The sequence below is a fragment of the Haemorhous mexicanus genome, chromosome 12 (genome assembly GCF_027477595.1).
Source record: "Haemorhous mexicanus isolate bHaeMex1 chromosome 12, bHaeMex1.pri, whole genome shotgun sequence".
Classification (NCBI taxonomy): Eukaryota; Metazoa; Chordata; class Aves; order Passeriformes; family Fringillidae; genus Haemorhous; species Haemorhous mexicanus.
The window spans coordinates 2,667,567-2,690,313 of record NC_082352.1 but is presented as its reverse complement, the minus strand read 5'-3'; the positions used below and the strand labels follow the sequence as shown (position 1 = coordinate 2,690,313).

At 41.5% G+C, this 22,747-nt stretch overlaps 1 protein-coding gene and 1 long non-coding RNA gene across 2 annotated transcripts; one reads left to right on the top strand and one right to left on the bottom strand.

Moving 5' to 3' along the window:
* Positions 1 to 1,156: 1,156 nt before the first annotated feature.
* On the top strand, positions 1,157 to 21,216 carry LOC132333030 (telomere repeats-binding bouquet formation protein 1-like). Its single transcript, XM_059857764.1, has 20 exons — positions 1,157 to 1,471; positions 4,436 to 4,546; positions 4,728 to 4,856; positions 5,309 to 5,440; positions 5,906 to 5,966; positions 6,062 to 6,177; positions 6,317 to 6,439; positions 6,972 to 7,124; positions 8,196 to 8,327; positions 9,712 to 9,837; positions 10,804 to 10,961; positions 11,664 to 12,016; positions 13,543 to 13,604; positions 14,603 to 14,695; positions 16,060 to 16,230; positions 17,248 to 17,328; positions 18,343 to 18,456; positions 18,856 to 18,968; positions 19,498 to 19,707; positions 20,252 to 21,216. Exons 2-20 carry the CDS (start codon positions 4,438 to 4,440, stop codon positions 20,279 to 20,281), a joined length of 2,466 nt encoding a protein of 821 aa, XP_059713747.1. The 5' UTR covers positions 1,157 to 1,471; positions 4,436 to 4,437; the 3' UTR covers positions 20,282 to 21,216.
* Positions 18,740 to 22,592, bottom strand: LOC132333031 (uncharacterized). The gene is made up of 2 exons (XR_009488038.1): positions 22,427 to 22,592; positions 18,740 to 22,086 (listed from the first exon to the last, which is right to left on the bottom strand). It is a non-coding gene; the product is annotated as an uncharacterized LOC132333031 (long non-coding RNA).
* Positions 22,593 to 22,747: the final 155 nt, after the last annotated feature.

Here is a 22,747-nt window from a genome sequence, read left to right as displayed (position 1 = left end):
CTCCAGGTCAGCCAACAGGAGAAACAGTGATTGTCTTCTGAGACTGACAGGAACAGCACAGGCTGTCCACAACACAGCTCACATGAGGCATCTCATGAGAGGCCCACAGGAAAGACACATGCGTGTGGCCTCCCAGAGAATGGGTCTATTTGGCTGACAGTGCTGAGTAAGCATTTCAGAAGCTGCTTCTGCCCAGGAGGGTGCAAGCCAGCTACTAACATGTTCTAGCTCCCTCCAAAAAATCTGAGATAGAGAAAACTCAAAGGCTGCATCCTGCTTAAGAGAAAACTCAAAGGCTGCATCCTGCTTAAAACAAGATTTGGACAGACTTGATCAATGGGCCAAGGACAAGGGTGTGAGGTTCCACAAGGCCAAGTGCCACATCCTGCAGGTCACCAGCTGCCTCAGTGTGAGCCAGAGTGTGCCCAAGGGGGCAAGAGGCCAATGGCACCTGGCCTGGATCAGCAGCAGTGTGGGCAGCGGGACCAGGGCAGTGCCTGCCCCTCTGTGCTGGGCACTGCTGAGGCCACAGCTCGAGTGCTGTGTCAGCTCTGGCACCTCGGGAAAAAGGACATTGAGGGGCTGAGTGTGTCCAGAGAAGGGCAGCAAGGCTCACGAAGGCTCTAGAAAACATGTCCCATGAGGAGTAGCTGAGGGAGCTGGGTTTGTTCAGTCTGGAGAAGAGGCTCAGGAGGGACCTCACCGCTCTCTCCAACTCCCTGACAGGAGCGTGCACTGAGGGGGGGCTGCTCTCTTCTGCTGGGCCTGCACTGAGAACCAGAGGAAGTGACCTCACGTTGAGAGGAAATTCAGGTTAGATTTTAGAAAATAATTTTCACTGTTCAGGGCGGGGAATAGGTTGGCCAGAAAGGTGGTGGAGTTGCCATCCCTGCAGCTGTTAAAGAGGCCTCTGGATCTGACACTGGGAAATGGTTTAGTGGTTTAGGGTTTGCAGTGTCAGTGTTGGCCTGACGTTGAACTGATGGTCTTAAAGATCTCTTTCACCCCTGACGGTTCTACAATTCGCAGTGCTTCTCGCCTGGCTGAGGGGAAGGCTCAGGGCTGTCCCGAGTCCGAGGGCGGCCGCACCCTGAGGCGCTGGGGCGGCGCTGCGGCTGCGGCGTCTCCTGAGGGGCGGGGCGGGGCTCTGCCCTCAGCTCCGCGAGATCCCAGCGCTCAGGCCGGCGGGGTCTCTGCTGTCCTTCAACCCGGCAATCCCATCCCTCAGCCCGCAGATCCCATCTATCAGGCCGCAGATCTCGTCCCGCAGCCTGCACATCCCATCCCTCAGCCCGCAGATCCCATCTCTCAGCCCGGCGATCCCATCCCTGAGCCCGCAGATCCCATCTCTCAGCCCGCAGATCCCACCCCTCAGCCCGCAGATCCCACCCCTCAGCCGGACAGCGCTCGGCAGCGGGCACCCGCCTCGCCTCGGGGTCTGCCCGGAGCCACCCGCGCCCCTGGATCACAGGTACCCGAGCCGTGCCCCGTTTTCCCCCTCGGGATTCCCCAACTTTCCCACAGAAGAATGCAGCTGCTGTTTCATCTTCAGACTGTTGCGTTTCAACCCCCCCCCCCCTTTTTTTTTTAACTTTATATGTTCTTTCCCTTTTATATTTGGGCTGATCTGATAACGAGCTGTAAATCACACACTGCCGATCTGAGGGAGGAGGATGCCAGGGAGCTGCAATAGGCCAGGACAGCCCCAAGTCCTGTTCCACAGCAGCGTCCTCAGGGCCTCAGCTGCTGCTGTTGGGTTTGGTTTCCACAGGACGCCAACAACCCGCACTTCTCCCCTCTGGCCTTTGCTCCCTGGGTTTCGAGGGATAAGTCCTGCCCAGGCTGGCTGGTCTGCTCACCGTGCCAGCCATGTGCTCTGGTGCTGCTGAGCACACAGGTTGACAGATCTGCACTTCTCCAGGAGTGGTTTCTGAGGTTTGAAGCAATGTTACTGGCTTATTTTCCATACCTGATGGAGAAGAGTTTTATATGCAACATTTGCCAGCTGTTTGTTGAAGCAAATCTAGTTGCTTGTCTTTCCACCTTGCTCTGTGATGCAGCAAGCGAGGTGAGCTGTTTGTCTCTAATTAATGTAGGCTGGCTTATCAATACTATTTTGTGTACCTTCTGTGGGTTGCAAAAGTAAAAAAGATCCAGGTAAAGGTCAAGATGTGTCCTTGTATACATCCAGTTTTAAACTCCTTGTGCTTCCTATATTGTATAATTGTATAAACATGTATTAAATTAAACTCTTCTGAAAAGCAATTAGCTCCAGAGCAAACTCATTTTTACAGCCTTCCTTTTATTTGGGTGAGTTGTGTTTTTTCTTAGGTTGGCGGGCTGGTGGCAGTAGGACAAAAAGAGGTGAGGAAGGCTCACAAGCTTTTCCTTGTTGTGGCAGGGTTGGATTTGCAGGAAAATGAAATGCATGTCTGTTATCACTTCTGAAAGGCTGCAGGGAGATGAACTCTCAATTCTCAATCTCTAAGGGAAGCAGGAAAGGAATGGGGGCGATCAGTAACTCCCAAGAGAAAGCAGAACTGGCTGTCTTCATTAGGATGACAATGATTCTGCTTTGAGCCTTTGCTCCACTTGGAGAAGGAAAATGAATCCATTCTTAAGCTGCATTTGCCACTGATTTAAAGTTTCTACCTGGAGCGAAGTAATTTTTGGAGAAATTGTAAGAGGTTACTGTGATGCTTGCATCAACCTTCTCTGTTTGGGACTTGGGGCATGTTTGAGGGAGCATCTTTGTGCCTCCAAAGCTGAATGTCCCTCTGCTGCTCTGCTCTCAGAGGCTGCTCCGTGGGGTTTGTGAAGAAGCAATGCTGTGGGGTTTGGTGGGTTACATGGTTCATGTAATGTGCCAGTGTCTTTGGGGAATTTCAATGAGTTCTCCCTGTAAGGAACATGTCTCTGTGCTCACTGCCCTTGGTTTGATCAGTGCTGCCAGAACAATGCTGATGGTTTGGTGGCTCCTTGAGCAGCAGGAGGCCGAGTGTTTTAGAGTGTTCACCCCCTAAGTAACATGACTTGGTCTTAGTGCCAGTTGTTGGCTGATGGCAGAGTTGGCCACTCTGGTAAGGAAAGTTGGATCAGCTTTGTTGTGATCAGTGACACAGAGCAGGGGACATTCTTTACTGACAGTGCCCCTCAGTGGTAACATGGAGTGACCTGATTTCTGCAGAATGTCCACTCTCAAAAGATGATCACCTGGTAGTTATAAATGCAGGGCTGTTATAAAATGCTGTATTTCCAAAGGAAAACTTTGCCATACAACAGTTAAACTGTGTGTGTGAGAGATGACAGAGTAAAAGCAGAAAACTGGAAAAAGTGCATTTTAGAAAAATGATGCCATTTCTACTGCATCTGTTATAAACACTGCTAATCTGAACAGAACTGAAAACACTTTTTCCTTGCTGTTGTAGAACAAGAACAGAGATAAAACAAAAATGAACACTCAAAAGGTGCAGATAAATCAGTGTGGTAAGATATCTAATATAATTTGTTGTTATAATCTGCATCAGTTTTACAAAGTTTTAGTAGACTGTAGTGATAGGCCTGTTGTGGGGTGGTGAGCAGTTGGGAACACGTGCTTTTTCCTAGTTGCCAAATTTTGGATACTGTGTTGGATATGCAAAGGGTAGATCCAATGCCAAACCTACACACATAGTAAAACACACCAACACAAAGTCACTTTTTTTTTTTAATTTGCTAATATTTATCCACATTTTTATTGTATTTTAACTTCTTTAAGAACCCTCGAACCTTGTAAGGGTTTACAGTAAACAACACCTTCTGTCACTGTTAGATATAATTATCAAGTAAGTCTTTTGATTATAGCCCAAAGACTAAGAAGCAGATTTTCCAGGTCTTTTACCCACCTGGGGCTGTCTGTAGGTGCCCAGAGAATATTTTCTGTTATGTCTCCACCCACCTGACTGAGGGCTCTGCTGCTGTGCTGCATGGTTTCTGTCTCCTGTACCTCAGTACCACGGAGCAGCCTTGTGCTCTTGGACTCTTTCCTTAGTACTCCACAGATTTTCAACTGCACTCTGAATTTTATTTGCACTCTGAATACTTGAATGGCTGTGTATTATTTACACTTAATGCACCTTGCAATTGTGAATTTAATATTTAGTAGTTTACATCAGACTTACTAAGAATTACTAGTAATGAAAGGCCAGAAATATTAAAAGGAGGCTGCTACTGTGCAAAGGAAATCATGCTCAAATAACAAACTATGGACAGAAATATTTCTAGGTTTGTTGTTTGTGGCTGAATAGAAGTGATGTAGCTCCATTTTGGCTCATTCTTCCCTCTTTTTTAAAATACACATACACACTACATTTTGGACAGGTTTACTCTAATACTGACTTGATTAAGATATGGAAAATATAACATTCTTAATGAAGTTTTTTGTGTTTGCTCCTAGATATGAAAACAGATCTGAACTTACTGCTTGAATGCCTTAAATATCAGATGGACTGCCCTCTGTCTCAGAAGGAGGCTTTGATCACTATCTATTCCATTTGCCAACAAAACAGTAAGAAAGGCTTTTCCTTAGAAACCATGCAGTCATTTATGTTCACCATATATGCCAAGAACTTGTGGGCACTGTAAAAATGTTTAAAGGACACAAGGCTTGAGATGTTGGAAAATCTTAGAAGCCTTTCATTTTGCAGAGAAACAAAAGCAAAAGTTTCTGTTCTTTTTTCCTCTTGTAGGTGAAGCGAGTGAATACTTTCGAGAAATTGGTGGTTTGATGTTTATAAATGACCTTGCCAAGTCGAGTGCTCATTGCATCGTAAAGGAAGCAGCTTTATTTACATTGGGGATTATTATAGAGAGTAATGGTAATAAAAATAACATTGTTTGTATTTCTGACTGTGCTATGGCCCCCTGTCCTTACTTGTGCTCCTCCTTTGTCTCCATTTTCTTTTGGTCACACAAAATGAGACTACAAGATTGTCAGTTGGAGCAAGGGCAGGGAAGGTGCCCCAGTTGCCCTGTCCATCCCCAGATTTGATCTGTGCCTTGCTGACTTGTGCACACAGGGTGTCTTTTAGTTACCAGACAGCTGCACTCCCCCTGTCCCTCAGCAGCAAGTGTTCAGTGACTCCTGGATTGTTCCAAAGCTTGCCAGGGTCCTGCTTGGTGTAGAACTCACTGCAGGGGGAAGCCCTCAGGCACTTCATAGTCCTGCCCTGTCTCTGCTCCCCACATACTGGCCACAACTGAAACTTAATAATTTAGGATGATGAGTGGCTTACTTCAGGACTTAATGGTTTTCCCTTTCTGTTTTCAGTGTATTGTCAACAGACTTTGTGTACATCTGCATTGTTTGAAGACCTCATTTTATTTTTAATTAAAAAGGATTCTGGTGTGAACTTGAAAAGAATGTCTGTTTATGTCATCTTAGTACTGGTGTCAAATAATAGTAAGTTGGGTTTTTTTCTGTGTTACAACAACACTCCTTTTCTGTTTGCCAATCTGCAGTCCAAAATTTGGAACAGTCAGTAAGCAGTTGGACATTCAATAAATAGATTTGGAACATGCAATAAGCAATGTTTTGGTGAAGTGAATTTATAAAGATGAATGTTTGCATGTAACTGAACCTGAATTGTCGAAGTAGGTCATTGCTCACTGGGATTTCCTTAAACAGCAGAACGTGGTTTAGTTCTAAAAAGAGAGTTTGCAAATGCAAACTCATATTTTCTGAGAGTGTATAGAAAGAGAGAGACAAAGAAAAGTTATTTACCAATATGTTGATGTGATTTTGTATTTCCTTCTGGGGAGGAGATGTGCTTAGGAAAGGGAATGTATGTATGTAAATTCAACTTGCTGTCAAGATTTTGTCTGCAGTTGCATTTGTTTTTGGAGTCTTGTGTTTGTTCTCTTTCAGAAAATGGGCAAACCTATGTCAGAGACACAGGCTGCATCAGCCTGCTGCTGCAGTTATTCAGGTAAACAGGGCTGCAATTCAAACAGACAAATAGTAGGCTGGTTAGCAGCTATGTTTCCTTGACTATCTGGGACTTGTTTGCATTGTCCTTAACAGAACAACTCTCTCCACGTCTGAGAAGAATCTGCCAGCTGAAAACACTGATCCCTGCTATCAGCTCTGGTCCTCAGTGTGCAGCACTCTCTGTGCCTGTGTCAACAACCCCCAGAACGGTAGGTGTTGCTCTGAAAATTGTGGAAGAAGTTCAAAGATACTCTCCAAATCTGTAACACTTTGGTTTCATTTTTACTGTTCAGCTGAAGTTGATTTCATTGCGTTTTGATTTGGGGTAATTTGTTTTTACTTTTCCAGAAGATAATCAGAACATTTGCTGTTCAGTTTTTCCCTATGCCAAAGAGTGGCTCGAGAGTTGCACAGAGCCTGACATAGTTCGTCCCATCTGTTCATTTCTTGGTCTCACAATTGCAAATAACTGTAAGTGCAGCTCAAGCTTTACACAGTTTTGCATTTGAGAAAAGGAAGTTTAATTAGGGAGCTAAATGGTTTTTTCTTTCTTGTCAGTCACTACAAAGACATTTGCTGTTCTTGCAATTTTTACTCTGACCACTGTATTCCACCATCTTTACTTACACTGTGCTGTGCTCAAGTCCACAAATAGCCACAGTCTGCTTACATTTGATAGGGTCAGTAAAACTGTTTGGAGCTGTTCTGATTAAAAGTGTGTCTAAATTGAAGTCCTTATGACATGACTGAAACCATTGACTTAGGTAGAACTCGGGCATGATGTTTGCCATTTGTGTGCACATATCAGGGTCATGTTTTCCTGTTACTATTTTATATGCAGTTACTGCATTTCTTAAGATTAATGTATATCCAGCTTCTATTGTATAAGAAATGTAAGGACTAACACATGCACAGAAAAACTCTGATCGATTTACTTAGTGAAATGCTAAAATAATTTGCAAACTCTGTCTCTTAAATCATATTTTTTCTTTTTTCCACTAAGCATATGTGCAGAAATATTTTGTTTCTATTGGAGGACTGGATACATTAGCCAAAGTTCTCCTTGAGCTTATGCATGATTCCTGTTTGAGTCACTCCAGCATGAAGCTTGCCGTGGTTGTAACAAAGACTCTGGATGCCTGTATTGCTAATAACTGTGAGTGGAAAGACATTTTTATCTATGGTAATTTTAAAATGCAATTTTTAAAGTCTTGCGCTGGTGGAAAAGTTGCAGAAATGAATGCTTAAAGGCAGTTAAGTTATATACATCCCAGTGGATGTTGCAGTGTTTTTTAAAACTCAGAGGTGTAAGTGGGGGATGATTCAGTTCATCTGAGGTGGATTACTGTCCCATTGTTGCTAAAATAAATACAGTGAAATTTAAACCCAACTGAAAATTAAAAATAAGATGCTCCAGCCCGTGCTGGGTAAGTAGAGCTGAGCTCTGGGCCTGGATCTGACCAGTCAGTTTGGATCCTGGCGTTAGGCCTATGCCTCAGTAATGAATTGTGTAGCTTTAGGAAGCTTTAGTCATTTAGAGGTGGAGCTGAACGGACGTGGTGTTTCTGCACAGCACACTCTGCTCTGGTTTGCTGGCCGGGTACTGCTCTCCTGATGAGGTTTTGTGTTTTCCACAGAAGGTTTGCAGAAACCTGTGATCCTGACGAGCCTGTGCTGTGGCCATGGTTGGTGGATCTCACACTTCTGCCATAAGAGCTTCAAATGGAAGTTCCCAAAAGTTGAAAAGCATCATCCTGCACTAGTTGTGGGGGAAGTTTCAGATCAGTTGGGTCTGACAGGACTGGGCCTCAGCGTGGATGCTCTAGCAGTGGTGTTGCCAGTGCCAGCAAGGGCTTGCCCCCTGCTCTTCTTATGGCAGATACTCTGTTGTCTTATTCAACTCTCTCTGGCTCCAGGCTGGAGCTGATAAAGGACGTGGAGAAACTCAGCAGGGATCTCCAAAACTTGCACAGTGCAAATTCATTCCTCAGATCTTCTGCCTCCTCTCCGTGGAGCACAGGCTGGGAGGATGGGCAGGGCTGGATTTGGGAGCAGCACAGGAGGGGTGGGCTAATCTGAACTGTTCAAGGTGGAGCAGGGCAGGGCTGAGCAGGCCCAAGGCTTTGAGGGGTTTGTAGAGTTCCCTCAAAACCCAGGATTTTATCCTTGGATAATTCCTGTACACTCATGATCTTGTTTATTTTCTTCCAATTATTTTAACAAACAGCTGCCATGGGTGTTGTCTTGGCAAAGTATCACACTGTGTCAGAGCTGCTGAAGCTGCTGTCCAATGAGACACTGAGCACAGGAGAAAAAATCAGTATTATTCTAACAATTGGACACTGTACTGAAGTTTGTGGTAAGATCTGCTTTTTCTTTTTCCTGTCTGTCAGCTTCTCCTAAATTCTCATCCACTGACTCCTCCAGTGGTGTCACTTCATCAAGGCTGAGACACAATTGTTCTATTAAATAATACAATCTCAGTATGTGGACAAAAATGTCTATGTTCTATAACGTTCCATCTTTAAATTTCAAAGCTTGTTAGCAGGAAGTGTCTTTAGTAGCTTTGAAAAAGTAGACTAAATATGCAAGAATTCAGAGCTGGGCTTAGGTGTCACAGGGAATAATTAATCCAGACCTGAAAGCTCTGGACACAGAGCTTTCCAGGCCCAGCAAAAGAGTTCTCTTGAGCTCTCTTTTTCGTGGTCCTTGGCACATACAGCTTCTGTCCACTGCTTACAAGGCCAGGAATATTTGTAAAAGCCATGTAAGTGCATTGGTTTTCAGGAGCAAGAGGTAGCCCTGAAATGGTTTTGTCAAGTTCCTCAGGGCTTGCCCAAGCATATCTGGTACAAATACAGCACTTCAGTTGGTGTTCTGTGGTAGTGCAAGCAAAGAGAAAGGGAAATTCATTTGTACTTCTGGTTTTTCTCATGTATGTTTAGAGAAACAAGAAAAAGGCCTTATGTTCAAAAATCCCGGTTGATTTTCATCCTCTGAGTGCCAATAACATGTTCAATAATTAGCTCAATAGGTCAGAAATTTATTTTAGCAGACATTTTTTCATGAAGAATTAGTGAAACAAAACTTAATGGAAAATGTCTTTTGAATAGAAAAAATATTAAACAAACAGAAGAAAGGTTTCTCCTAAAATGTCAACACTGTCAAAAATGTTAAAATTTTTTCTTTCTTTTTTTTTAATTAAGTTTCAAGAAGAAAGAACTATGTTTAGCAATTTATCAGTTATATGAATCCATATGTGAATGAGATCACAATAAAAATTCAGCTAATTACATAATAAATGAGGAGGAACAGATTGGCTAGACCAGGATTAAACTACTAATTTTATTTTGTTAAATATAAACCTTGAGATTTTGATATTTCTGCATCTCAGACCTCACAGAAATGTCACATATCTACTCCAAGAGCAGGTAATGGAAGAGAAGAAATACAGGAGTCATTATTCAAATGTTTTAGGCCACAATTAAATGAGTTTGGAGCTCTGTTGTATAACTTGTCTCAGTCATCCTTCAGTTTTCTTACAGCAACCTGAGTTCTGGTCACATCATCCTGTGGGATGTAAAGCTCTCCTGCTGTCACTGCAGCAGGCTCGGGTCTGGAATGAAAATCTCTCTCTCTACAGAAACGTGCAGATAGCTGCCAGTGTTGGCCCCTACAGTGGCTGTAAGGTGAAGGTGTGTGGGGCTGAAACCAAACCAAACCTTTACCTTGTCTTGTTCTAGAAGAGAACCAGCGTGAGCTGCTTCAGAACAATGGGCTGCCACTCATGATTCAGGTATTGACAGAATCTCAGGACGAGGAACTCATCAAAGCTGCTACTTTTGTGCTGCAGAACTGCAAACAAATGAGTAAGCTTGCTGTGACTGCTTTAAAAATGAGAGGGATTGTTTCCATCTCTGTGTTCTGCTGATTCCCCAAGGGATTTTAACAGTGGCAGCTTTGTAATTCTGTGTACTCCAAAAGATGTTTGTTTTCTGCACAGAAAGTTGCCTTTTTGTCATCAAGAACTGACTGAGGCAGAAAAAAGGGAAGTAAAAATTCCAACAGTGTTGCAAAAATGCATTTGTGAAACCTCTCCACGTAGGGCCAGTTCTTAAAGCTTTCCCATCTCTAAATGGTGTGGAAAATACAAACATTGTCATTCAACACCCACTGGATACTCTCTTCCTGGGGATGTACCACTAGAAGGAGAATAAACCAGGAGATAATCAAGCCCAAAATCACTGTGTCTACATTATTTTCTTATATTAAGAAATCTTGATCTTTTTATTCTAAAATAGGATGTATTTTTGGGTCCCCTGTTTTAGTTTTTTATTACTTATGTGTACAATCCCTCCCATGAAACACAGAGACCTTGTCCTCTAATCTCTAGCATGTGGAGGGTGTGCAGTTGGTAATTAGGAAAAACAAACAGGTATCTACATTTCTGTGCTGCAAGCACAACTGAGAGGTTTGTGTCAGATTGAGGAGGTGTGGAGATTGGTAGTGTCCATTAATATGGAATTGTTTTTTTAAAAAAGCAGAGACTCATACTGGTGAAGAACCCAGAATTAATTCAATGAAAAAGCTTTTTTTTTCCCACGGCATCATTGTGAAAACAGTTTATAGGAACTATAGTTGCAAGCTCACCTCTTGTAACTGCAGAGTATATTTCAAGTATGTTGACATTTATGTATAAATCTAAATTTTATAAAAATTGGTTTTTTGCATTAAATTATTGGGGCTGTCCCTCAGCATACTAAAATATAATAAATACTTTTAAAATGTTACTTGATAAAATTTTAAATATTAATGTTGTTTTGTATTTTATAAAGCTGAACAGTTGTCTCTGAATTTATATGATAACTCTTTAAATGTGAACAATGCAGAAGAATTGGATGTGCAAGTCAGAAAAAGATGTTTGCAAGACTACTGGAAGAAAGCAAAAGAAATTTTACACAGAAGAAACTCCATTGAAAAACAGGATGATGAGGTTGGCCTACTTACCAAAATAGTATAAAACTAACCACATCTTTCCAGAGTTTAAGGAGAAAATGAAAGTAAATCCTTTAGATAATTTCCATGTGAGCAAAAATCCCAGGAAAAAACGCTGGATTTGTGTGAAACTACAACCTGCAACTTTTATCAGTATTGCAGATCAGACTGAGTTGCAGGTGTGCAGAGAATGGAGGCATCCGTATTGTGGGAAGTATTCTTGTTTATTGTAACCCCAGATTTTCTATGAGATAGAAAAAGAAGTTGAGTTAATTTTTAATTGCTGGACATTCAAACCCATAATTTTAATATTTGGATGCATGAAATGCTCAGGGTTGTACGGCTGTGCTGGGATAGATGATAAAGGAGAATGCGAACATAAGCTGAGATAAAGTTTCATTTTCTCCTTGTGCTTTAAAGCTGCTATGTATCTGTGGGTTTGGAACAGCAAGTTAATGAGTTGTTTAGATGGCTCTTATTTTCTAGCAGTGCCTTAGTAGCAAATTCCTTGCTTCAGCCTGAAATTAGCACTTAGGAAGTACCCCCTCAACACCTTCAGTGGCATTGCTGGGGGTTTTCTGAAGCTTCTCTGGAATTTGCTTAACTGTCGGAGTTAGACTATCTAGTTAATCCTGGCACTGGATTTATTTAACATTTTTATAGAGCTCACATAGTCACTAACCAGTATTTTTCAATACAGGAAAGAGTGCAAGGAGAAATATTTGTAGATGAATCTTCAGTAGCCAATTCTGAAGCATTAAAATCCCATGAAGTGAAACCTGTTGATCCAAAGTACACAGAAGGAACACAGAAAGATGTCTGTTGTTCACAGTTGACGTCAAAGTTGAATAATCGGGTTCTTGCTTCATCTGTAACTTCTGCTCCACAAAAAAATGAAACAGTGAACACTATGGATGCAGCTTCTACCAGACAAACTGAACAGAGGAACAGTCCACATTCAGTTACTGAGCTGCAAACAGACAGTGTATCTCAAAGTCACAATATAAATGGGAAAACTGCTTGTGGAAAAAGTCGGTCTGGTCTTCAGGCAGGGTGAGAATTTTACATCTAAGCAGAAATACTAAGTTGCTTTTCTTTAGTCATTCCAGATTGACAGGCTTTTAAATTATCTGTAATTTACTATGAGTGTTTTTCCTAGTGAAAAGATGTAGCCCTTTGGTGGCCCACCAGAGATTGTTTTTGAGGTCACAGATCAAAGCTTACTGTCATTGTAAAGCTGCTGCTCTCTGAGTGCTGGTGTTGTACTGAGTGCCTCTTTTAGGGTACATTTGAATGCCTTCAGCATAGTGCTGAAAATCATCCATGGCTTTTGCCCCAGACTTCTCACTGGTGTAACAGATCAAGATTTAAGCTGTTGGTTTGGAAAAAACTACAATGGTTTCTGTAATGTGCACTTACTAAGGAAACAACAGGTAGACAACTGTTTGGAAAAATACTAAACTGGAGTGTCTGCAAAGTAGGGGGAAAAGTTTCTGCACCTCTGCTGATCTCCCCTCATGTTCCAGTGCTGCCCTGCATGGGAAGGGAAAGGAACAGCCCTATTTGGAACTGTTCTCTTGCTTGTTGCTCTCACACAGATGCTAATTTTCCTCTTTTTCTTTTGCTGCTTGTGTTTATCTTTCCTATTGATAAACCCAAAATTATTTATAGCTAACTTGCAATGATAAATACAGATTCCATTATCTTGTGTTTATATCTGGAATATCCCTCAAGACAGTCAATAGAAAAGTATAAGCAAAACTACATTTTTGGGGGGGCTATGTTTTGTTTTGGACTTTTTGAGTTCCACATTTGTATTGTGCTTTTTTTATGTGTCTGACTGCACCTTGCTCTGTGCAGTTTCCTGATATTATATTGTTACTTTGCAACTACCACAGAAATCACCAAGAGCCTGAATATTTTCCATGGTACATTCTGGTAAATTTTGCTTTGCTACTGGTTAGCATAATTTCACAGCTTCTTTAGTTGTTGTTCTGGGCTCTGATGAATATGAATTTTAAAGAATATGAATTTAAAAAAATCTGGTTTTGCATATGTGTTTGAGTGAACACAGGAGTTACTGGAAGGTAACCATGGGTCAGGCTTCTTGCTCTCGTGGCTTTCAGAGGGAGTCAGGGACACAAAAATGCTCCATCAGGGTATCATAGCAGTGTGTTGGTTGCACAGAAGTTAATTAGTCTAAGAAAAGAAGAAAACCAATTACCTTTTAGAGTATTTGCTGCAAATGGTGAAGGGTACAGTATTCTGAAGACTGTTTGAGAGCTTTATGTGCACTTGGTAATCTTTATGTGAATCTGAATTGCAAATTACTCTGGAAACCAGTGACAGCTCTGCACTCCCTGCTGAACAGACTGCACAGAATGCCAATCACAGATCTCTGGGAAACAGGTTTTAACATGCACTGATTACATGCTGGGTGCCATAAGTCCAGTAACTTGGGATAATTAGAATATGGGTTTTTGTTGTGCCCTTGGAATGTGTGTATTCATTTGCAGGTAAATGTACATTATTTTTATTGTTTTATTGGTTTTAATCTGTTTACATTTTGATCTTCCCAGTGACCAGTTATTTAAACAACCAGCAGAGACTGTTAGAAATATGAAACAGACATGCACATCAGGTACAAATAGCTACACATATTCGTTTCTGAGCTGATTTTGTTCTTAATGAGGTTTTAATTAGTTTTGTGTACGTTTATCACTACTTTATATCACTTGTTATGTATCATTAGATGACAGAGGTGTCTTATGTGTAATATCCTTCAACTGGTTTGCATTGTGTTGGATTTTTATATTGTACCAGGAAATGTACAATTTTACCCGGAAAACATTTATCCTACTTTTCTTCTAATATGTATTTTAGCTTTGTTTTTTAAAATTGATTTTAACTGTACAAATGAATGCATCAGAGATTAAGTTTAGTGTTTAATCTGTACTGACCAATGAAAGCCACTAATAGAAAATGGAGGTTTGGTCCTGTGTCTGTAAGGCTGGGATAGAACCTGCCTGTGAGAGTGACTTTTGCCCAATGCTGTTGCTACATGATGAACATGTGTTTAAGAGAAAACTTTTTCAGATTTGCATTAATCCTGGTCTGATACATTTATTTCAGAACTGGGATCAGTTCAATCAAATCTTTATTCATTGTTTACTTTCCTGTTCATTTATAAAATTGCTAAGTATTCATTAGATTAGAATTTGCCAGAATGGGAGCTTTACAGGTGACCAGCTGATCTCCAGGTTACACATGTTTAAACTGAGAATATGTATTATTCCAATACATTACAGTTTTCAGCACTTGATTCCAAACAAAAATAAAGTTTATAGGACTTAGTTAAGCAATATGGGTTTACTGGGTTCATTTGCTATGTTCAAGTTGAAGTAATATCCTGTGGGAGAGTGATGAAAAAACATTGAATTGAACACGGTTATGCTGGAATTACAGAAATGTGAATGTGAGGCATTTAACTTGAGATTTCATTTGGATTTCAGCTTTTATGTTAATTATCCTTTAATAATCTACAAATAGAAAATGCAGTTGGGTGTAGTTATGCTGATGCACGATTACCATGGCAAGATAGGTTATATTTCTTAGTGACTTTTTTCCTCCCTCATTTAGGTCAACATTCATTCTGCTCAGAGAAAACTGAGAGAGTCAAAAGTATTTCAGCTGTATCTTCATCCCATAAAATGGCAGATTTAAGGTGTTTAGGTAAGTATTGTCTTAGATCTTTCTTTCCAGTGTACATAAAGAATCCTTAAAGAGTCAGCAGTGCAGTAAGTGGAATACTTGACAGAAATTGTAACACATCTCTTCTGTTACCTCTTACATAATAACAAAACCTGAGCCTTTCCCTTTCCCTTTCCCTTTCCCTTTCCCTTTCCCTTTCCCTTTCCCTTTCCCTTTCCCTTTCCCTTCCCTTCCTTTTTCTACCTCCAAGAGAAAAGATAAATATTGAAATGAAGCTGACAAATTGCAGTTTTGGTCCATGTAATAATGTGGGTTTGCTGACAAACAGAACATACAGTAACTTGAATTAATTAGAAGAATAATTAGAAGAATACTTGAGCAGGTGTTTTCCTCCTTTCTCTGCCTTCAGAGAGGAAGAACACATAGCCCTACTCATTTCCCTCATTTATTTGCCTGCTAAACCTCGTCAGTGTTCTGCAGCCCTTCTCTCTCCCTCACTGCTGTGAAGTACAGGCAGGCAGTTTCATGATAATCCACGACTACAGCCCTCTGTTACCCCAGGCTCTACTTCCTCAGCCTGCCCCATCAGTAGGTCATGAGAATGCTGCTCTCACTCTGGATTTGTGATTGGATTTTGTAATCAAGCAAATGTTTCTTTATTTAAAAACCCCCAACAAAACAAAAAACCACAGAAAACAAAAGAACCCCTAAAGCAGCCCATAACCCACGTTTAAACATTGTTTTTATCTCAGTTGTCAAACTAAGTTCAAGCTGAGTTGTAGCACTGCTTTATCTTAAGGCAGAATGTCACAGATACGGACTTGTGCCCTTCCTGTGATTCCTCACACAAGTTCTCCTTCAGCTGATGTAACTTAACCATGAGAGCATCCAAGGATATCTAAACCATAAATTACCCTAGGGAATGTCCTCAAAAATGAACAGCAAGGCTTCCTGTGAGACCTTTCATGCCTAAACAAGATTTACCATTGATTCAGATTAATACAGGTAACTGTTACAACACAAAGTTTTTAAAAAAAATACATAGCACATAATATATATATTTTGGCTCCTGGATAAAGGTGCAAATGGAACTGAGGCCTGTGTCTTCCCATCCCACCAATATTTGTAGTTCTGTAGAGGACCTGTGCCTCACTCAGTACTTCTGGAGTGGAAGCGCAGTATAACTTAGTCCCATAAAATGTTGAAAGCATTTTTTTTTTTAAGAAAACAAATACAAAGTATTTCAAGAAGGCACATAAAAATGCCATGTGTATGGAAAACCTGAAGTCAAATTGATCCTAGTGAGCAAAATAAAACCCTGAACTTTTTGAACTCTCCTTTAGAAGCTGTTTTTTGCTATTTCTGCAATATCCTATTTTTCCCAGGTTGTACAGCAGGAGGACTGTCCTTGAACAGCAAAACCTTCACCAAGATGTTGCAGAGTTGCCTGCATAGGTGTGAGCACCACAGAGTCATCCTGGAGGCTGAAGAAAGATACCGAGGAGAGCTCCGCAGAGTGGCTGCTGGTAACAACAACAGATCTGCAACTCACCAGAGTATGGAATTTATGTTCAATACTTGGAACTGTTGCTTCAGAATTGCATTTAAAATTCTGAACTTTTGTTTCTTTACTTCTGATTGTCTTGCTGTTTTAAACTCATTGAATTTGATTTACAATGATTTGTACTAAGTGAGATCAGAACTGGCCACTCCTGTTTTGAAGGAATGTTTTTGTGTGTTTTTGCCATGGTGACTGATGCTCATTATAGGCTTTCATAAGACACTCACATTTGCCAGAAATAGTCAAGTCCTAAGAGAAAGGAATGTATTAAGATAAAATATATGTGAGTAAATGTATGACATCACACCAAAGTAATTTCATTCAATATTTACAGAATCACAGAATGAGTGGGTTGGAAGAGACCTTTAAGATCATTGAGTCCAACCCATGCCCCAACACCTCAACTAAACCATGGCACTGAGTGCCACATCCAGGCACTTGTTTTAAATGCATCCAGGGATGGTGACTCACCACCTCCCCAGGTAGACCATTCCAGAACTTTATCATTCATTCTGTGAAAAACTTTTTCCTCATATCCAACCTAAATTTCCATTAGCACAGCTTGAGATCATGTCCTCTGGTTCTGTCAGTTGTTGTCTGGGAGCAGAGACCAACCCCCCCGACTACAACTGTCCTTTCAGGGAGTTGTAGAGAGTGGTAAGGTCACCTCTGATCTCCTTTTGTCCAGGCTGAGCACCCCCAGCTCCCTCAGATGTTCCTCACAGGGTTTGTGTTCCAGCATCTCAACGTCCTTCCCAAACTGAGGGGCCAGACTGGACACAGCACTCCAGGTGTGCCCTCACCAGTGCTGAGTACAGGGGCACAGTGACCTCCCTGCTCCTGCTGGCCACACCATTCCTGATACACTTACGGGTCTAGGATACTTAGAGATCTTAATGAATTAAATAGAAGCACATCCGATATTTTTTTCTGGTTTAATAAATGAATTCTGAAAATTAAACAGTTATTACTTTATTGGCATTTGTACTGGTGTTCATCTTATATTTTCCAGAAATGCTGCTGTCCTCAGTGAAGAAAGACAGGCTGCACAAAGAAATACCAACTTTTAGGAGCAAGAAGGATAGTTTCCAAAGTAAGGGCTTGGTTCGGAAACTAGTGTGAAAAGCCCTTACTGTCTATTAATTCTTTTGCAGAACTTTATCATGGGAGACTGTGAATAGAAAATTAATTTTTTTTCTCTAGATTCTGAGAACTATCTATCTATCTATCTATCTATCTATCTATCTATCTATCTATCTATCTATCTATCTATCTTGTTAGGCCAGAAAATGCATACTCTATAATAATGAAATTGTGTAATGCACATTATTTACCTGCAAAGTTATCTGGCACTTGATATATTGATCCAGTTTCAAATCCTGTCAGGGTTACTTCCATGGCCTTTGCTATTTCTCAGTTTTTTGTGACATTGTTTTCTAAAATGGAGAGGTTTTGTCAGGCTCAGAGCAGAGCTTAGCTGCCTGAATCTGTTTCAGCACCACTCCTTACGCAGTTCCAATCATGTTATTCCCTTAGATTCATTCCTATTCCTGCTGGGAGCTCTGTTAAGGACTTGGGGCTTGTGATAAACAGTTACAAGGGGAATCCTTAAGAATGAACTCTTTGAAATGAGAATTGAAATTTGAATTTTGAAATTCCCACCAAAAATTTATTTTTAGTACTCTTATTTTCAAAAGCCTTGTTCACGTGGTTATTTTATTTAATTAATGCCCAGTAAAAGCTAGTAGGTTGATTTTAAAATTCGTTTATAATTTTCCTCATCAGATTCAGTAATTGAGTAATTTGTCTTATGAAAGCCACAAAGGTATTTTAAAACATAAAAAAAAAACCAACCAAAGCAACTGTATTTCATCTTGAAAGTCCATTAGAACAATATATTATCTTTAGCAAGTACACATTTCCTGTAAGCTGAAGTAAACTGAATTTTCCAGTCTTTCTTCCAAGACCAGATTAGTGGTATGGCTCAAAAAATAGCTCTCACTTAAATTTTAATTCCTAAAACATAACCTATGTTTTATGATTTGGGTTTTTTCTAATAAAGGTGTGTAATGTTTTATTGTTTGGGTTTTTATTGTTTATTTTTAAGGCATTCTTTTGACTCCAAATAGAAAAGACAAATCTAATACTTCAAAGAGAGATGAACATAGTAGAAATACTAGGTGGACTAGCAACTATAACTTGACACCTGCTTATGAAAACTGTGAGTATTATCAGAAAATGAATTCTTTGATATGCACAACTGTAAAATCAGTATTTGGATTTAGGTCAGGGCATTGAGAGAAGCACCTGTCCTTGCTATTGGAGATAAATGGCTATGAATTTAAATAAACTGTTACACTTTCTCTCACAGAAATCAACTTGAACATCAGTAATAGTATTATTTGCATTATTGTTGACTTCTGGTTCATCAATAGTCCCTATGTCTTAATGTGGATTATGAAAAAAAGATCTAAGGAGAATGAGATATTACTAACAAAGCAACATTTACATATTCAGATTCATTAGAATAAATGCTCCTTTACAGTTTTATATCCAGTTTTTCAGTAGATTTTAGTTAGCTGTAAGTGACTAAGTGGCCTCCTTGTTCACAATTTTGTAGCTTTACAAAAATCCCAAGATGCTAACCAGAAAAGACAGAGAGTCAAAGAGATGTGCAGCCAGAAATGTCAGCATTTAAAAGAAAATTGCCCACCTTCACTTGACAAAGATGAGGTTAGTTATGCAAAGCCTAATTATGCACTGACATGTTTATAAATGGCCAATAAAAGCAGGAGGAATTGTGTAGTTTCTTTGTTAGTCACCTTTAACAGGAGCCCAATAGCAAAATGAACCTTGTTAAAAAAATACTCCTGTGTTGATTCTACTCCAGTCACACTGATTTAGCCCTGAACTGAGTTCAGCATTTTTCAGCTGACATATTTTCAGAATGGTGGATCTGAAAATCTGAATTTTTCTGTATTGATGAAGATTTGCACAGTATGGAAGTAACAGAAACCTTAAGGAATAAACCTGCTAAAAGAATAAACTATGTAGGCACAACAGAAATGAAGATCACAGAAAAATACTGTATTTTAGTCAGTAGTGACAGTGAAGAAACCTTGGAGAAGCATTGTTCCCTTGCCAGTGGGACCATTTCTTTACAACTATTAAATGTTGAATTGCCAGTAATATGTTACTTCCACATGCAAAATAGTATGTACATCTACATAATTCTTAATGACACCAAAATAATTATTTGCAGGGCAATGAAATGTGTTCCCTGGCCATGAGCATGAGACCTTTGAACAAGAGAAGGGTCCGAAAAGATTTCACAACTGAAGAAATCAACTGCCTTTTGAAAGGTGTCCAAAAAATGGGCAACCAGTGGAATTTGATTTTGTGTTCTTACCCTTTCCAGAAAGGACGGACAAGCGTTGACCTTTCCAAGAAGTATTACAGGTTACAGGTGCAGGTACTCATCACTGAATTTTCTACTGATGACAAGTGCTGGGAGCCCAGTTTCATCATTAGCCCCTGAGGTGACTTGCAGAAATAAAGACAGGCTTTCAGAGTGTGCAGCCATGGGATTGTGCCTTGTGTCAGTGCAGTGCCCACGAGAATGGCCCCTGGTGTAATTCCATCAGGGCTAGTGCTTGGAGAGAGAGAGAACTAAAGTAGGGAAAAGAACCTTGGAACCCACCACTGCCACCTGACAGGGTACAAAGAGAATGAAAGTGTCATTAAGGACTCTAAATTAATTAATCCCTGTGTTTATCAGGAAATTGGTCCTCTCTCTGCTCAGCCTCTGTTGTGATGCTGGTCTATGAGAGCCTCTGCAGCAGTTTCCCAGTGATAAATCCATGCATCCCTCACACAGGGAGCATTGCTCCTGTGCTTTGCAGACCATGGGAGCAATTAAGTGACAAGCCTTTGTCTACAGCAAGCTGGTCTGTAATTGTGCAGTGGTTTGGGGCAACATTTATCTTGATATTTTCCCTTTTATCTCCATTTTATAGATGAAAAAAGCCCACAAAGGACATCAATAACATCATCTGCGAGTACTTTGTTGCAGAATGTTCAAGAACAGCCTTTGTAACAGTGAGGTATTGCCAGAACAACTCGAGCCCTCGAAGAATTTAGGTTGGCTTGGACTCCTGTTTTTCAGTGACAACTGACTGAATTGTTATGCATTGTAATTTTTTATCTACCATAACTCGATTATTTAAGTAATGCTATCATAGGCAACAAAATCTCTACTGGTAAAAACAACATTAATTTGGAACTTAATTTAACCTTCTTGAGCATTTGATCTATGCAATTTTTGAGTTAACTTTTTGTTGCTTGCTCTGTACCATTTGCAACAAAAGGATATATTGCTAAGATGAATACTTTATGTCTGAAAGTGCTGTTAATGTTGTTGTGTCTGAATCTGTTTCCTCTTAATCAGTGAAATGTTTAAAGCAGGTGGAATATTTTGTCACTTGTTGAATATGCTGCATGTGCAGAAAAATGTCTCTGTAACAGAAAACACTGAATGTGTGGTTAAACACTGCTGCACAGAGGAGGCAAACCTTTCACTGCTACAGAAATTCTGTACTCACTGTTGAACTGAGCAGGTAATAGTAGAATTTGGCTTCTGTTTATAGTTGGACAGTTTTCTGGTGTATTTTTCAAATAAGTGAGCAGAACCAGCATTTCTGCTAATTACACATTTTTTATAGGAAGCTTTACTGAAAGCCTTGGTAACTTGCTTTTTCAGTGATAGACTTAGAATTTCAGTTGTATATTTTACTTGTTCTGATAGAGGAAGGATGAATCAATAGTTATTTTATTATGGAAAAGGTTTAGTTATTGTATTAGCACTAGGCTTTCACTATGATGCAGCTTAAATGCTTGAAAACAGACAAGGTAACCAAAACCTGAGAGACTTGAAATAAAGATGATGCCAATGATGCAATAAATATGCCTTCCAATATTTTCAGCTGTTGTAATTTGGGGGATTTATTATTAAAATATTGAAACATCTATAAAAGATGTCTCTGAGTGGAGCTGTTGCCAGTAGCAGGGTTGAGTATCAGTGGAACTATTGGCAGAGTGGGAGCCAAAAGGGCACCTGAGGTGGAGTGTCCCCAAGGAGGACACTGGGATCCCTTACACACTCCAGGTAAGGAGGACACCAGCCTAGTCCAGACAATCTGTTATTTCATCCTTTGACTGAATGTGTATTAGTACCCACATTGTCAAGATCTGAAATATGTCTCAAGTGGCTAAAATGTGTAAGGTGTAAATCTTCACTTGCCACAAGGTGAGAATGTTGCAATACTGACAATTAACCTCACCTTAGGTATAGTTCAGGTTGGAAAGGCCCTGTGAAGCCTTTGGTCTCCTCTCCTCTTTGGAGCAGGACTGAGGTCAAAGTTATTCAAGTTGTTCAGTGCCTTGTGAAGTTCTGAGGCCCTTCAAGGAAGGAATTCCTGCTGCCTTTTTGGGCAGCCTCTGCTCGTGCTTCACCTCCTCTTGGAAGGCAGGGGCTGGAACCACAGAACTGGAACATTCTGGTGGGATCTGTCCAGGAACAGGCAGAAACCTGAGGTGTGAATTTGTGCAAGTCAGTCTTTGCTCTCCTTTGGACTGACTGCACAGTTTTGATCAGTTTAATTTTCCTGCACAAGTGCTTTGAAATCCACACGTAACAGGCACCACAAAACCAAAATTGCATGAGAATAGTCGATGTCACTTTTAGGCTGGTTGGGCCACCCAGGGCAGTATTTCAGCACTTTGAAAGACTGGAATGACTGACAAACCATCGAGGAAAGTCCGGTCGTAAAAACCCTGACGTGCTCTCCTGGTTCTGTTGGTCAAACAGAGGCTGTTAGGGGTGTGAGCATGGGGTGGTAATGACAGCTTGATCAGCCAGCAACAGTTTACACGGTGTGCTCATCCAGATCTGCCCCCGGCACTGCCGGCACCGCGGCTGCACTGGCGGGGGCACGGCAGGGCGGGGACCGTGCCTGTGGAGAGGTACCAGGGCAGGGGCCAGGGGGTGCACGGAGGTGCCGGGGCAGAAGTATCAGGGCAGGAAACGAAGATCAGGAGAAGGTACCTGAGCAAGTCCCAGGGAAGGTACCCGGGATATAGGAGAAGGTACCTGAGCAGGTACGAGGCCGGTAAGGAAGGTCAGGAGGAAGTACCTGAGCAGGTGCCGGGGGTGCGGCCGGGGGTTCCCGAGCGGGTGCCGGGGGTGCGGCCGGGGGTTCCCGAGCGGGTGCCGGGGGTGCGGCCGGGGGTTCCCGAGCGGGTGCCGGGGGTGCGGCCGGGGGTTCCCGAGCGGGTGCTTGGGGTGCGGCCGGGGGTTCCCGAGCGGGTGCCGCTCCCGCGGGCAGCAGGGGGCGCTGGCGGCCCCAGGACGGCGCGCGCAGGGCGGGCCGCGGCCGGGGCTGCCCGGGCACCGCCTGATCGCGGGGCGGGCGCGACGCGCGCGGGGCCGGCGGGGCAGCCTCGGGGCGCAAGGG

Excerpts from the sequence above, each read along its gene's own strand:
- LOC132333030 (XM_059857764.1), top strand. The coding sequence starts at position 4,438 with ATGAAAACAGATCTGAACTTACTGCTTGAATGCCTTAAATATCAGATG. Across the intron at positions 8,328-9,711 it reads ACACTGTACTGAAGTTTGTG|AAGAGAACCAGCGTGAGCTG; the intron begins GTAAGATCTGCT and ends GTCTTGTTCTAG. Across the intron at positions 17,329-18,342 it reads CAAGAAGGATAGTTTCCAAA|GCATTCTTTTGACTCCAAAT; the intron begins GTAAGGGCTTGG and ends TTTATTTTTAAG.